The sequence below is a fragment of the Hippichthys cyanospilos genome, chromosome 8, assembly GCF_059441005.1.
Source record: "Hippichthys cyanospilos isolate Australia breed blue-spotted pipefish chromosome 8, RoL_Hcya_1.0, whole genome shotgun sequence".
In the NCBI taxonomy this organism is placed as follows: domain Eukaryota; kingdom Metazoa; phylum Chordata; class Actinopteri; order Syngnathiformes; family Syngnathidae; genus Hippichthys; species Hippichthys cyanospilos.
This window is the reverse complement of record NC_142376.1, coordinates 13166399-13183858: the sequence shown is the minus strand read 5'-3', so window position 1 is coordinate 13183858 and position 17460 is coordinate 13166399. Positions and strand designations below refer to the sequence as shown.

Here is a 17460-nt window from a genome sequence, read left to right as displayed (position 1 = left end):
AAACTTTAGTTTCTTTTAAATAATGTATATAAATGAGCTGGTTAAGTATGGGCTTCATTTTCCCTTGGAGCGCCATCTGAAAGAATATACTGTGCGTCTAATCATCTCATCATTACATATACAATGAAGAGTAAATTGATGGATAACTAGAATTGAAATCAGAAGCTAAGAATAATGATTTGTTCAACATCTACTTTTCTTTGTTAGCCTTTTTCAGCTGTAAAAAGTTCATATTTTGTCTGTTATGAACTTATTCTATGCCAACCATTTTCAAACCATTTACATATTCCAAAATAAACAAATCTGTAAATAAGCATCTTCAATTGAATATCTGGATTCTAAAGATGTATAAACATTTGTTTGAGATTGAGAATTAATTTAAAGACTAAATTATTTTTCACGTACAATTAATACGTTTTATGGGTTTGATCATGTGACGGTCATTAGTGATTAGTCACTACCTGCTCCCTGAGTACTTATGATGTAATTTTCAGTTGATGGCAATAGGAAAACGAGTTTTTAAAAGCATTAATGTGACATAAAAACTAATGTAGTTGTCATTTATAATTATAGGCAAAATATTAAGTTTTTACTGCTGAAAACGGCTAAATGAGTCCAGTATCATTTGCAATTACTGTAGGTTCTGGTCACAAGACAATACTCGTAATATCCCAATTCTATTGTATAGTCCATTTGACGATTTAAAATTGTGGTAGCAAGCATCATGGAAGTTGGCATGCTTGATTTGGTTGACGGGGTGTCCTCGGCTCTATACATACACAGTAGATGTTGCTTTAAAGCGCTGGCACTTAATACATGTTTATTCAGCTACATTCAACAAAAAGATGCCATGGGTTCTCCAATGCAGGCCCACTGTACGTGATCGTGGAGTACGCCTCCAAAGGTAACCTTCGGGAGTATCTCCGAGCCCGCCGGCCCCCTGGAATGGAGTACTCCTACGACATCGCCCGAGTGTCTGACGAACAGCTCACTTTCAAAGATCTGGTCTCATGTACTTATCAAGTGGCACGAGGCATGGAGTACCTTGCATCCCAAAAGGTAAGATGTTTGGCACAAACTGAAAGCTACCCCGGCAGATTTTTGGCCCAGCTAATGTGTTGTATGGAGAAGGTTTTGCTATGGCCGACTCTTGTGAGTCACTGTGGGAGTTTTATCTTTTAAAAACATTGATGTCACCCCCCTGTCCAACCCCTTCATTGTGTCTCATCCCATGACAAAGGCCCCTCTGTGTGCAGGATTTGTATTTTTTTTTTCCACAATAGTAGTGCAGCCATGATGTCCAAAGAAAGCCTCACGCTCTCGCTCACTGTTGGAATGTGACACTCTCGCTCGCACACACACACACACATTCTTGCACATGCGTGATCCGCCGAGCTCCGGCTCACCACTCATGTAGCAAAGGAGGAATCCGTTTTTTCCGACACGTGTGACACTAGTCAGAGCACTGCTACCTGTGTCCAGATTTCAGAGTTCATTTATTTGTAGAATGACATAAATGTCTTCTTCTCTCGCCCTCATTTTTTCCACTTTGTGCCCCCCCCCCCCTCCATTTCTCACTCTCTCCATCCTAGTGTATACACAGAGACCTGGCAGCCAGGAATGTCCTGGTCACAGAAAGCAACGTCATGAAGATCGCTGACTTCGGTTTGGCCCGCGACGTCCATAACATCGACTACTATAAAAAGACAACCAATGTGAGTCATCGACCTGCAAGTCGCACACATGGCACCATGTTCGTTGAGGGGCGGGGGACCTACAAACATTGATTTATTTACCCGTCCTTCAAATTTGCGCTATTCCCTCATTTTTCTTTTTCACTCTTTTCTTGGACTTGTGTCTTGGCAGAGACCGCGGGTTCCCAGGCAGCCTGTGAATGTCGGGATTCTGTAGACTGCCTTGTTTGTCCCTCTGCCTCCTTTAGTTTCATAGGCACTTATACAATTAGCCAGAAAGAGGGAAACAGTGAGAGGGGGAGCAGTTTAAACATAATTGACAACTCCATAGTGGCCCAGTGGTGTCTTTCTTTCCCACCGCTGAGCAGCCCAGTCCGCACGCCCTCATTTAATATGCATGCTTGCCTTTTCATCCCAAGCACAATCATGCTGAGAACAGGCTGTCAACAACAACAGTAGGCAGTGATGTTGAGAGTAATGATGATTATGACAATGGCAGCCTTGACAATGATGACGACCACTTATGTTAGATATACACAGAGCTGCCGTTGTTGGGCTGCTGTTGTTTTAATCATCTTTATTTTCGCAACATGTCAGCATCGTAATAGGATTTTTTTGGTGTTACAATTCTATCACTTACGTGTGACTGGAATGGAATATTTATCAATGCATGGTTGAGTTGAGGCGTTTCAAGCACATGGGAATGGTAAATATGTTTAAATTTTTCATATTTATTTTGATCATCAATGAATCGGAAAATGTTTTCATGTCTTTATTCAAAAATGTCATAATTTCAAATCGACATAAATTATTTAGAGATTGATTGCAATCAATTACAGTCAATTAATGCATTCTTTATGAATTGCATTAATACCATTGTTTTTATTTTTTATCTCTATATTGATGCCTTCTCTATGCTAATTTGATTTGTTTTTATGCAATGGGCTTCTTGTGCTCGAGTTATTGGGTGTAGGAAAACAAAACAAAGGTCACACCCTAAGGAAGAACACTGATAGGCTCTTGTGGGTGGGAAGGCCAGTTCAGGATTAGAAGGATAATGTGAAATGACGCCATGACGGTACCTTTGATAAAAGTAGAGTGATACTAACCTTACCACAGAAGCAGCTCAGGTTCAGCCTGCCACATAAATGCAAAGCTCCAAGCTGAGACTGCAGCCAAAGCTAACATAGAAACAAAGACGCTATTGTAGCAAGCCATAGCAAAGATCTAAGCCAAACTAAACTCAGAAACATCACGCATTTGAGCAAATCTACAATGGACAGAATGAACGAGGTTTTATTTTAATGTTAAATTCTAATTATTTGACAATTGAGAAAAATAAAACAGCACCATTCCTCCTGATAGTTGAAACAAAAGGTTGTAGCCAGTACTTGGGACTAGTCTCATATACAATTAAAAACAGTACATAGTCTTAAAAATAATGGACTAATGCCACTTATTTGATTGTTGCCTGTCTGTCTTTTGATCTGGCACAATAACATAATCTTAAAAAAATACCCCATAGAGGATTTTTATTGGAAATATTTAGATGCGATTAAAAGTATTTAATGAGATCAATTAATTGGGGCAGCTTGTTGGCAGTGGTTAGCACATCTGTCAGTAGCACATCACAGTTCACAGACCTAAATTCAAATCTACTTCGCTCAGGCCTTCCTGCGTGGAGTTTGCATGTTCTCCCCGACCCCGCATGGGTTTTCTCCAGGCACTCCGGCTTCTTTCCACCCTCCAAAAACATGCCTGGCAGGTGAATTGGACACTCAAAATTGTCCTTAGGTTTGATTGGGTGCGCGAATGGTTGTTTGTCTCTTTGTGTCCAGCAATTGGCTGACAACTAGTTTAGGGTGTCCCCTGTCTACTGCCCAAAGTCAGCTTGGATAAGCACCAGCAAACCTGTGACCCTTGTGTATAAGCGACTCTAGAAGATGTATTGATGGCGATGAATTAATTATCGATCTTAATGAATTAATCCCTCACTTTTTTAAATAGACTGACCACACTACAGAAAGTAGACAAATAAATTCGTCATTGTTTTATAAAGGACAAGAAATGTTTCGTCTGTTGGCTTTCATGAAGGTTGACAGAATTCTGTTGATAGTTACCCTACAGAAATTAAAACTCTGAGGATTTGGAGAATTATAACTTAAGGAAGGTATCCAAATTATTCATCAATTATACAAAATGTTCTACTCTATATCATGGATTTAAATGGATCTCCTGGATAAATGTATCTTTTTTCCGCACACTCGTTTTAGTGTTCACTTAACTAAACAGCTGGATGAATATGCCATCAAACAGGTATTGATTGTGACTGGCTGTACAGTTTTGCCTTCCAGTCATAGCTTCAGAAACACAAAGACACATACCGTGCATTATCCAAGAACTTTTCATCATCTTTATTGCTTGAGCATTCTACAAGTAAATGCTCCTCCGGGAATGACTCTTCATGCCCCGCCTTCTTTGTAACGATCTCCATGCAGAGAAAGAAATGCTGATAGGACAAGAAATGAAAGTCGATTGAGCATTTTGTAAGACTCATTTTTGTTTTTTCTACAGGGTCGTCTTCCTGTAAAGTGGATGGCCCCCGAAGCGCTTTTTGACCGGGTCTATACTCACCAGAGTGATGTGTAAGTAATTTTTAACAATAAAATAAACCTAACTGTCCTCGGGCAATGGTGATATTCATATAATCTGTAATTTTCACGTTCATACACGCAATGCCCTGTGTAGCTGCGGGGCTGTAGATGGATGACGGGTTGAGGTGTTTGGTGGGTGGAGTGCTTGCCGCCTATAGGGGGCCAATGCTGTCCGGTTTGTGGCAAAAGTGAGGATTTCACGCTAGACTTGTAGCCAATGCCGTGTTACTAATCTGAGCAGCTTCAAAGGGCTCGGGAAGGAGCCCAGAACCCACCAGTACCTACTCCCCCACTGTTTCACATTTTGCTTCTCCGTCCCAGCTTCAGAAGTCTCCCCTGTTTTGGGGCCCCCGCACTCATCTAAGTGCAACAAAGCTGCAGCCCAGCATCTCAGTCCACTTCCTGCTTGAGCCCCCCGTCTTCCCCTCACTTTGAACACGGGGCTCATCGTTTTGAAGATGCTCTAAATAATCCTTCCCACAATCTTTCACCCACACCATTCTTATTTTCATTCATCTGGTATGTGAATTGCTGACCCGTCACTGTCTACTTTTTTTTTTTTCAAGTTCAAGAACACTCATTCTAAAAAGAGAACAAAGGGAGAGCATAACTCCCTTTTTGGTGTTTGAGTCATATGTGACCTGACAGCGTCGTTTGAAGTTTCTGCTCCAGACGCAGGCGGCAGAGGGTGCATGTGGCAATTAGGTAAATGCCTTGCAAGCCGACATCAAGAAAAAGATTTTGCGTCCACGTGCATTTGTGCGTCTTAGAGTCATGCACCGGTAGCAGTCTCAAAATGGAGCTGCTCCAGTTAGGTTTTGGAGTGAAATGACTTCGTCTCAGTCCACATCTGTGAGTGTTTATGGATATGTGTGTGTATGCGCTTGTAAAGAATATCTCGATGTGCACGTGATGCCATTCATGTTCCACAGAGCAGCACCAATCAATCATAACAGGAGAGTGGATGGGAATCCGGGCGGTACTCTTTGTTCGCTTAGAGCTAATTGCATTTCATCACTCACTTTTAGTAATTGTGTTTTCCATCACATAACATATGAAAGCAAAAACAAGCAGGCTGTTTGGCAATTGTGTGTGTGGAGGGGTGCTTTTCAATTCAACACTAACAACAGGCATAGGCAATCCCCACATGACATCAGATTAAATGAATACATGAATTACAATTAAGGTTGTGCCTTGTTGATGCAGACCAGAACGATGGCATCACGGTCACAGTTCTTGACGAATTAAGTTTATGCATGAAGTTTGGACACCTCTGAGCTAAATATTAAAATACTTTCTAGACCATTTAAGTAAAATTGGATAATTACACAGTTGTTTGGCAATCCAGTGTCCACAGTACATCAGAAGTGTTTGTAAATTGATCAGTTTGGTGTTGTTAACTGGAATATATAAAAGGCGAAGTAAAATGTGACATGACATGATGTGTGTGGTGTGTGTCCTTGTTTGTTGAGTCAAGGATGGGCGCACATGGACACAGAGGTGCACGGGAAACGGGGTGACACAGTGCTGAGAGGCATTTACAAAGTAGCCTAGAAAGGAGAGACGAGTGTGTCAACAAGACAGACCAGCATGAAGCTGGTACTGCTTGTGTAAACAGATGGAAGAAACTGATATATCAGCAGTCCCACTCGCCTGTTGCTGCCTTGATGCCGCTAGCACCTAGCTAAATACATCTGTGTTTGTAAGCATACTTTTGTGTTGTGTTACAACATTGATAGACTCATCTTATGTGGGTCCAGTGTGTCTAAACTTGCCCCACATCAACAACTGAATCATTGAGCATAGATACGGTATTTATAACAAGGAAGTCATTAATAGTAGGAAAGGTCAATTGTTTTTTTCTGATTTCTATGCAATTTGGGTGACCCAGTTTGTTTTGGTGTGGAATGACTCAACAATGCTAGTCTGTGTAATTTTCAGAGGAGGCACAAAAGCCATTGTTGAGGTCAGGGCCGGAGTGGCACTAGGAGTGACTTGGTGTCATTAGATGAAGGATGCCATTGACACTAGAAAGCATATGCGATCCAATGTAATATGGAAATAAACATAAAATTATGCAACTTGAAGTAAGACTTGAGGTTTGCTATGTTTTCTCTTTTTTTTTTCATGAGTGCCTTTTGAACCCCCCTTATTACACGCACGTCGTGTTTGATGACGTTGAGGTGAGCCCTTGTGGATGGGCCAGGCAAATTCTTCCTTTCTGTGCATCACTTTAAGTGAATGTGCTGCGCCACTGTTGTTTATCGTTTCTGTGCTGTGTTCTCCCGACAGGTGGTCCTTTGGGGTGCTAATGTGGGAGATCTTCACCCTGGGGGGCTCCCCATACCCTGGCATTCCGGTGGAGGAGCTCTTCAAACTACTCAAAGAGGGCCATCGCATGGACAAGCCTGGCAACTGCACCAACGAGCTGTAAGTCGTTAATCCAATCGAAACGAGCACATTGGGCCTCTTACGGTGCCTCATCAGATCCATGACTTGGGGCCTACTCTGCCTCCTCTGTCCATTCTGTCAGTTCTGTCACACAGCTGACACTGGCTGCTTGCTATCTGTGTCTGTCTTTCACTGAGAGCACAATGGGACTGCTTTGTATGGGTAGCTGGAAATAGTAGAGTGCCAGGGTGGCAAAATCAAGTCTGACAGTTTCAGCAAAATCTTTACTGCATGAACAATGGTTGTAGACAGTCCATATTGAAGAACGCTCCATGATACTGTAGTATGTTATTGCGCATTACTGTATCCTAGAATCGCTAGTGTGCCAAAAAATGCCATTTAAAATCTATATAAATTGTCCGAAAATCATTTTTAGAAAAAAAAGTCGCTTCCTGTCAGCTTCCATAAAACCACGCCAGGCACGCACTGTTAAGACAACATCATGTCGCACGCCAATGGCGTGCTGTAAATGGCAACTGCAAAATAAACACCACATCCAATAATACATAGACATCAATGCAATGGCTGTAGTATGCTTTTATTTTGAAGTTGGACCTTTGCAGTGTTGGTTGCTACCAGCTAGCTTTTTCGAGATTTAGTTTTTATTGCCATCACATCACGCCTCAACATTAAAATGCCTCCATTAAAATAAAAAAAATTCAATCGCTCATCATGTAATGTCAACAGCATGCTGAAGAGGGTTAGGGTTAGGGTTAGGGTTAGGGTTAGCACCAACTTCAAAATAAACTCACCAAATAATTAATGGACAATGCAATAGCCATAGAAGGCATTCATTTTGAAGTTAGCCTTCGCAGCTGAGGTGGCAAAGTGGCTAGCTTGAGTCTTTGCGCCTTTTTGATTGCCTTTACATCACATCTCTACCATTGTCATTAAAAAACTCATATTCAATCGCTCACCACATCACACGCCGACAACATGTTGCGAAGCCCGATCAACATAAACACATCAAATAATACATGCACGACAATGCAAAAGCCAAAGAAGGCTTTTATTCTAAAGTTAGCCTTTCTTTGTAGCTCTGGTAGTGGAGGGGCGAGCTTGAGCTTCCTTGACTCTTCGTGACGTTTTTATTGCTATCACAGAGCTACCAAAATCACAAGACTGCCATTAGAAAAGTCATTTTTAATCACGGATTAAAGACGCTAAGAAACTGCTAGTCAATTGCACTGTCATTGTACAATACGGCACAAGTATCCAGTTAGGTACGTGGGGAGTTCAAAGGAAGTCGGACAATTCAAACTCAGACCAAAAAAAATGTCCATCTATGCATGATTGTTGACTGCAAATATCTAAACAAATGTGGGCTTTCTACCAAGCTATAAAAATTGAAATTAATCAAGAGGAATAATGAGGGGTGAAATTATTTTGATATTTTACTTAATGACAATAAATGGTCCATCTAGTCACTGAGGTTTACAATACCCAATCAAATTACAGAGTTTGCATCTTTCCTTTTTGCAGTTGATAGGTCATTCGAATAAAATAAATTGAGTAGCAGTTGTGGTTCACACGCTGTTTTCGTGGAAAAAGGTGATTTCTTACAATTCGAAATGTAATAAATGCAGGAAAAATTGACACTTTAATGTGTCCATTTGTCTTTATGTCTTTCATTTCATACTGAAGTAGATCCTGACGGTTATTTTTTTATGTTGTGTCCCTCAGCTATATGATGATGAAAGACTGCTGGCACGCCATCTCATCCCATAGACCAACCTTCAAGCAGCTTGTCGAGGATCTGGATCGCATTCTCACCCTCAGCACCAATGAGGTTAGTTCAGCATCAGCGGTTTTCCACAAAGTTCCGAGAAGAGTTCAGGGCGGTTTGAAACCGTACTGCTCTAATGTTATGGTTTCCTGACAAATGGAAGTCGACCTTTTGTGAAAATAAAATGGAATAATATGATACATTCCTTCACAGCGTAGCATGAGTTTTGATCCAAGCCAAACCATACTCTCGCCAGTGCATGCAAGGTTCAGCGGAATGTTTCTCAAACCCTTCAGAGCATAATCCAGGTTGCGGGTACAAAGCATTAGTCGTGACACCCACCAACACACATACACATACAAAAATAGTCCAAAAGATTTGATCCAGACCCTCCAAGGACCCGTAAATATGACTGATCCTTACAACCATGCTCCCTATAGCGGAGCCCATTCCTCTTCCTGTCTTTTGTGGTATATGCTAGCTGAGCAGAGGAGATGGAAAGCTGTCAAAACTAATCTCTGCTCTGGAACTCCATGAAATGAAGCCAAAAAAGCCCAACTTTCATTTTGAACTTTTGAAATGTAATAAACCCCCCACCCACTCTTCTCTCTGCCCTAAACCATTGGCAGATGTGGAGGTCTTAAGGAATGTGAGCCTTTTCTTTTTGAGCTGAGAAAATGGAAGCCAGTGCTCTTTTCTAGAAAACCCACAATAAGGCGTCTTTCAAAAGCAGACCCAGAAACGGCCATCAAAAACAAGGCGCAAGGAAACAAATGGAATACACAAGCTAGTTACAAGGGAACTCGTTTGGAAAGCTCATTTGGCCACATAAACATACTCAAAACAAATACAATAGGCTTTCAAGTTTTTGCTTTGATTTTGGACACACACAAAAAGTTAGATTAATTCAAACTGTCAAGGGAACAAATGTAAAATTTGTGCAAAAGTTGTGCAATTCAAATTTTCTTTAAATGTTGCTGTTGTGGTTTAACATAAAAGGAAGAGTTTGCAAAAGTGTTTACCCGGGGTTAAAATACTGGAGTATTTTTGTTTTGGATGTGTTTCTTTAAGTGGCTTGGCTTAGAACAGAACATGGTTAAAAATCTCACGTACCTATTCACGCGTCTTCATGCACTCCCAGTGGTACTCATTTGAGAACTGTTGGTCTGGGCCATCAGTTCTCCAATGCAGTATGGGTATTCCTGGAAGTACGTGAAAACAATTCAGGGGGTATGTGAGATTTTAACTGGGGTTCTGCAGGTATCAGCAAATTATTACTTGTTAGTGATGCAACTTAAGACAAATTAAATTTCCACGTCTGACCATATGTACGGTACAGGCCAAAATTTGGTCACGCATTCTCATTCAATTTCTTAAAGTAATTATGACCACTCATTTTTCTTTAGTTCACTGAAGTTTAGCCGTAATAAGAATTTTAGCAGTTGTCCAGCAAGACTGTCGGCTGTGTATTAACCTGACTTCCACACAAGTCAACTGATGGTCCCAACCCCATTGATAAAGCAAGAAATCCCATGAATTAAGCCTGATAAGGGACATGTTTGAAGTGGCAACCATTTCAGGAGACTACCTCTAGAAGCTCATCTAGGGAATATTAATAGTGTGCAAAGCAGTGATCAGAGCAAAGGGTGACTCTTTGGAAGAAACCAGAATATAAAACATGTTTTCAGGAATTTCAACTTTTACGTACGTTATAAAACTCCTCGTGTTCATGTATGGTTTTGATGACTTAACTGATAATCTCCAATGTCATGAAAAAAAAAAGAAAACACAATGAATGACATATGTCCAAACTATATGTTGGAGGTTGGTGACAAGAACAGTACTTTTTTTTCTTTTTCAAATTAACAGCAAATCAATTGGAAAATAAATTAATTTGTGTGTCCCTGCCAATTTTGTTTATCAGATGTAACCAGTCCCCACAAATATATACTTTTACTTTATATTTATTGTACTTACTATTGCCAGCATGTGTTTGCACCATGTTGTATGCCTTTATTTTGGGACGCTTCACACTAATGCACATTTTCCATCAGGGTGTACTGTACATGGTTGCAAAAGATATTTCACAAGGGCTAGGTCATTGAAAAACTGTTCTAGGCCATGCCCCTTAAACAAACGATCCAAAACACAAATACTCCAGTATTTACACTTTATGAAACCTGTTTACATTTGTACATTTAAATACAATGTCCCAACCTTTTTTGCTTGTGTATACAGGAGTACTTGGACCTGTGCCCCCCCACAGAGCAGTATTCTCCAATCTTCCCCGACACTCGCAGCTCCTGCTCCTCCGGGGATGACTCTGTGTTCTCTCACGAGCCTTTACCGGATGAGCCGTGTCTTCCCAAGTATCAGCACATCAACGGCAATGTCAAAACATGAGCCCCCCCCCACACACACACACACACACACACACACACACACATCCCCCAGTCTTTACTGAAAATCCAAATCTCACTTAGCAAAGACACCTTGCCCTGAAAAATTCCCAGCTTCCCGGCCTACCCCATTTTGTCCACCTTCTGGATTCCGGCTGACTTATGGACCAATTTGGGACCAAGCTGGCAGCAGCGCTGTTGCGCTGCGATTTGCATTCACTACATCCTACATGCCCTCGTGTCTTAAGAAGAGGATAGTGGCCTGACAGCTGAGCTTTTTTTTTTTTTTTTAAGAATGGATGAACTGGCATTCCCATGGGTCCTTATCTCTCGCTTTTCATATTAACAGAGACTCTTTTATGCATATAAATATATATAAATATATCAGTTTATTCACAAAGAGGTTTGGAATGTACAAAGTTTGGAGACCTCATTCTAGTGGCTGTCATTCCAAGACTTTTATTTGCTCCTGGAGGAATGTATGGACCAATATGAACTGAAAGAAGAGGAGTGAAAATAGGAAAAGGACTAAGAGACAAAGCTTAGACTAACAAATCAGAGGAAGAGGAGAGCGCGCGTAGAAACTGCTTTCCTGTTTATTTTGTAATATGGATGCCTTTTTTTTTCCTTTTCTCTCTTCCAATTATTCTAGAGAAGAAAATACACTATAATGTGTAGTTCTGGGTATATTTGTAAATATCTTCAAATATGTATAAATATATATATTATATATTTACAATGATTTTTTTTTTTGTATGAACTCAAAAATAAAAAGGTACTTTCCCCACCTTACACCAATCCCCTCCACCCAGCTTGAAGTAAATAGGCAGGTTTGCACACAGTTTATACTCACATAACACATTCACACACAAACCTAAAAACCTGCCTCACACTCACTTAGTAACACATGGTTAAGTATTGGCTTTCAGGGATTGAGGTAGCATGTTAATTTATTGACTTGTGATATTTGTATTAATGAATAAGTGTGGAGAAAGAACAAAATCAGTATGATGTTATTAATGGTGAAGATATCTAAATAATCCTTGAAATGTATGGTAATTTAAAAAAAAAGATCTTTCTGCAGTAATGGGAAAAAATGGTGTATTTTTAGGGGTTTGACAGAACCGCATTTTCTAAGTTTTATATATGAATGTGAATATTAAGTTAAAATTTGAAATTTTGTACATTTTATAGCAAGCTAATTCTTTTGTTACGTAGACTTTGATGACATTCTCTATCCAGACCTTTAATCCTGTCTTAGCTTTACTTTAGAAGGTGAAAGTTCTGCTCCAAGTTTTAAGACACTAATTCTCCACCGCTTCTTTTAGATTTGTCCTAGAACCCATCTTAACTACACAATCAAAGGCTTAAAGTGTATGAAATCATTGTGGTTTTATTTTCTACTGGACCAACATTAAGCTGTTCTGTTGCAGATGTACCTGCCACATTTGCAAATAAATCATTAAAACCACATACATCTTTGCCTGTGATTTTGATATTTTGTGCTAATAATAGTTGCTGGGTCCTATTCGCGCTCCTGTGATGATTTCAAAGTGATTTCGGTGTTATGTTTACATTTTGTTTAAAGAGAAGCAGATGCATATGTCCCTTTGACAATGTACACATTTGAAAAATGATGCAAACCATAATAGTGATAATAATAACAACAGTACATGCTGTTGGTAATTTTAAAACCAGAACAAAAAAATGCTATAATTATGACCATTTTCCTGTTTGGGAATACCAAGTTATAAGTTATATTTATAGCTCAATGAAGAAATACAAAGAATTTAAAAATTATAAAATGTAAAAATGTATTTTGTAACCACATGTATTTACAATCATTAATAATAATGTATACTATATTAGCACCAAAAATATATATATAAATAAATAAAATATATATATAAATATTTCGGTTGAGGTGTTTTGTCACAGAACATAAAAAAAGACTGGTCCTTACAAAGTCTATTAATAATGCAGACACTGTCCATTGGCTTGTGTAGTTTTTTTGTTTTTGAATGAAATTCCAAAATCCACAATATTTTGTACGCCAGCTACATCTCCTTTGTTGTTTGTCTTCTATGTTAGAAAAAAAATCACACATTTTACTTGTATGCTTTGATTCTCTATTTACAACGTAGTTTCAGGAAAATTCAGACTTCCTGAACTTCCGGACAAACTGCTTTTATTTTGATTTTCATGTATCCCATTTAGGGCTACCAATTGAATTAAGAATGGGGCTCATCTTAAAATCTCAACCTCGCCTAAATTGACTTTTCCGAGAGAGCCTTTCTTTGGCTTATATCACAACAATATGGTCAATACTATCAAGTTAGCTGGGGAATCAATGCAAGTGGTCAAAGCAATTCCATTAATGAAGAAAGAACTCATCATTGTCATGATTGTGCAATTGTGGCCTGATCTGCAATTGGACAAAGATCTATTGTTAGGCCCTTGGCAGGCTCATGACTGGTCTGATTAGCTGATTGATTGATTTTATTTTATTTTTTTCACTATCAGAACAGATTTAATTCTCCAGAGTGGGTCTTTGGTTTATCTGCATTGATTAACGTTAATCAAAGTTGATTCATTGGCTGGGGTTGCTAGAGTTGGTAGCATTGGTTCTACTAAATATAGAACAAAAGGCCCGTTGACACCCACTGACATTGAGGTTTTTTTTTTTTTTTTTTTGTAAACATCACCTTCCTTCAACGTCTTAGAGTAGTTAAACATTTTCTGTTTTGATCAAAATGAATTAGCCACAACTGCAGCCTTGTGTTTTTGTAATTGGAACCTTGAGCTTTTTCAACTCCAAATTAACAACAACTCTGTGTGACACCTTGTTTATACTAAATTGATGTTTTTTTTAGTTTTTTTTAAAGGTATCTATTTATTTTTTCGGGACGGGGGGCAGAGGTTGCAGGTGGCAGCACGGTGGATGATTAGCTCAAACGCCTCACAGAGCAGAGGGCGTGGTTTGCTTCCAGCTCTGCCACCCTTGTGTTTTCTCCCTGTGCCTGTTCTTTTTTCCTGGTACTCTGATTTTCTCCCACATTCCAAAAAGTAAGCATTGTAGGTGTACTGGATATTCAAAATCAGGAATCACCAACCTTTTTGAAACTGAGAGCTAATTTTTTGGTACTGAGTAATACGAAGGGCTACCAATTTACATGAAGACAACAATTATGTTAATGATTTCTCAAACTAATTAAGGAACAGCTGTAGTAAAGAAGAAAATCGAGTGTAAACATGTAATGTAAATGTTCTACAATGTTCTATCACTTGTAAGCTATTTATACAATAGGCTACTCATGTGATCCTTGGGGGCTACCTAATGCCTGCGGGCACCATGTTGGTGACCCCTACTTTTAATTGCCATTTTGTTTGTGAGTGTGAATGGTTAAGTGTGCCTGGCAACAAGGTCATGATGTACCTCACCTACTCCAGTGACACTTGTAAGGATAAGCAATTACAATAACGTATGGATGGTTGGCTTGAAGCCATTGTGTTTGGGCCTAATGTTGAGTATACTTAATAATGTGAAACTACAGAACTGCCAATGTGGAGTAAATATTTATGACCAGCAAATGTTTGAATGTATTTGCAAGTACCGTGTTTCTCTGTGTTTCAATTTTACAAAAATGCATGTGTAAGTCAACCCCCGACGCTGTCCAATAAAAACACATGATGTGTGTCATTAAAATGATGAAAAAAATTGTAATTTTCGACGCATTTTGTCATCGTATTTTGTATAATATACTGTTGCGGTTTTGGAGGGGAAGGGGGCTAAAACGGGACAAGCGCGAGGCGATGTACGTACGAACGTAAAGCCAAACTGAAACGCATAAAACGATTTCAGGTTTCAATGCTTTATTTTTTTTGACACAGCTGAATACGAATTTTTTGAAAAGCCCTAAACGTCATCATGACTATCTGACACAGCAAATAGCTCCTCCCATTTAAATTCCAGACGTCCTTTCCTTCCTGCTCGTCATTTGTGCAAACATCACACAACGTTACTCTTCCACGGGTAGTCATCTTCGGACCCGTCTAATTTGTTTTAAGTGGAGGTCCATGGAAATGCTTTGCTGAAGCCTCCTTTAGCCAAGTGACGACTGCTGAGATCAGAGCGTGGATCAGTTGCTCTTTGCAACCCACCTGCTGAAATCATGCAACTGCTCTCACATTTTTGTCTTGAACAGACAAGTCTAGCCGTCTTCTCCTTTTCATATAAGTTCCAATGTATTTGCAAGTGTGTTCCAACATATTTAAAAGTTGGAACGTTTGAATATATTTGCAAGTAAGTTGCAATGTATTTGAAAGTATGCTCAAAGATATTGCAAGTATGCTAAAATATATTTGCAAGTACGTTCCAAATTACTTTCATTTGTGTTTAAACATTTTTTCCTCTCAAAATCTTTACTCTATATGAGCATCTAAAACAGGGCTTTCAAATTCATTCTTTTTCAGTGGATACCCCCCTAATTCACTATCTATGTTTTTCTTCTTGTGTTGTGTGGCATTTGGTTATCAAAAATAATAGTGACAACAAAATGTTTTATAGTTTTGATCCTTCAAAATAGGCCCAGATAACAGCTTTGCTTAGCATGGCATATTCAGCATCATGATGTGAATGGTTTATGACCCGTAAAAACCCTCAGTTCACAACTGTGCATTTTCAAGAGTATGAATTGAAGAGATCTTTAATTTCTTGAGCCATGAATGTGTTTTAGATCATTTAAATTTGAGGGTGCTTATTTTCGTTTATTTTCAAAAGGGGTTGTTTGCAATATTTCAGCGGTAAAACTGTGGACATTTTGAATATTTGTTATGGTGATGCCAGTCGAGTAAGCCATGCAAAAGTTACGGGAAATAAAGTGTTTGCCATGCAGTTCTGGCAACCATATAAGTCGCAAACAACATACTCTAATGAGCACAATACATCTTTATTCATCCTATCACCAGCTGTGATCCCCAGAACACAAGCACATACAAACTAGTCACGTCTTCCACTGGGACGTGCCTCCTCATGTCTCCGGAAACCTGAAAAAAAGCTTGGAGGGAAAATTCCCTCTAAAAAGCATTCCTCTTATTCCATTGAAAAAGGCAATGAAAGCATCTAAAGCCCTTGAGGATTTAAGGAGGGGTCGGGGGCAAAATGGAGCGAAGCGTCAGGATAAACTACCTTAACCTTCATTCAAGTGGAGTGGAGGAAAAGGTAGTCGGATATCCATCCGCACTTGTTAGTGCACACGTTTATTAGACTGGCTGTCTACTGGGTATCACGCTGTTGGCACACACAACGAGTGAGAGAGGTGGAGGGGCATTAGAGGACTAGATTGTTCCATTGTGACATAAAGCCACTTGATTGCATGTTGCATTCGGAAGAAATCACATTATGGGATCTCTGAAATGTGAAATAAGAGATGTTTAAACCAACAGCAGCTATTTGTTATCTGTTGTTAATGTGTTGATGAAGGGTAAGATGGAGTGGACACCTACAAACCCACTCATTCGTTCATCTATATAGCAGGTCCTATTTGGTGAAAAAGCATACAAAACTATGTTGTTGATTTGAAAAATTAATTGTAAACATTGCCAGAGAGCTTGCTATTGGCCTTAGTTTGTGTCTGGATACGTGCTTGCTGTTTTTCTCCAGGCTCTAATTCCCAAGGACTCAGTGAGCAGTGCTATTTTTCTTGACCTAATCTGATAAACATGACCTTCCGCAGTCACTCAAAGCCTTAAATTACTTTTTCATTTGAAGAGCTTTTGGCTCCATATGCTGGCAAGATTAACCTTTGAACCCCAAATATGAGTTTGGTGTGACTTATGGGGCAGTAGATGGAATATGGGAAAAAAAAAAGATTACATGGTTTTTTAGACTTGGGGCCGTCATATATATTTTGTCTTTTTGGAAGTTAACCCATTTTAGCCATTTTTTTTCCTGGACATGAAAACATCCGAATCATATGCCATTGGTAACCCTTTGAAAGAATCAAGAACTTTTTTTTTTTTTTTTTTTTAAGTGAAATAGTTGATGAAAAGGTGTGTTTTATGACTGGTCACAACAATGTAATTTCTCACTGTGCAAACATACCAAACCAATTTGTGTAAGTGCAAATGCATATATCATTGTAAAGATCATGTGTATGCAACATCTTTGTTCTATGTTTATTTTAACATACTTTACTAACCTTTTGTTTGGGAGCTTTGAGGCTGTCATCTTACTCTCAAAGTGCAACCACAAAGTAAACAGCTCTGGTCATGTGACAACATTCTGTAAACATGTGACATTGCACACATTTCATCTACACATTGTAGTATTTCAGTACTGCATGAAAATGATTGAAAAATGATTTATAGATCTTCTTAAATAGAATTTTCTTTACGGTCACTTGGGTTGGTGTTGTTTCTTCCCGTCCTTCAAAATCCCCCCCCTGTGTCCTTCATCCTTGCTTGGTCCTCCCTTGAACAGCCATCTGGTGAAGCCTGGTGTGTTAGCACAAATCTTGGCCCTCTGGAATGTCAAC

General features: G+C 39.3%; 1 protein-coding gene across 6 annotated transcripts in view; it reads left to right on the top strand.

Moving 5' to 3' along the window:
• The window catches only part of fgfr2 (fibroblast growth factor receptor 2), a 41140-nt gene extending 28739 nt beyond the window's left edge, over positions 1–12401 (top strand). For all 6 annotated transcript variants that reach the window (XM_088420897.1, XM_088420895.1, XM_088420898.1 and 3 more), the window contains 6 exons: positions 869–1059; positions 1593–1715; positions 4269–4339; positions 6641–6778; positions 8483–8588; positions 10764–12401. In XM_088420897.1, coding sequence (XP_088277023.1) covers positions 869–1059; positions 1593–1715; positions 4269–4339; positions 6641–6778; positions 8483–8588; positions 10764–10928 — 794 coding nt within the window. In that variant the 3' untranslated portion in view covers positions 10929–12401. The remainder of the gene's footprint in view (positions 1–868; positions 1060–1592; positions 1716–4268; positions 4340–6640; positions 6779–8482; positions 8589–10763) is intronic.
• Positions 12402–17460: the final 5059 nt, after the last annotated feature.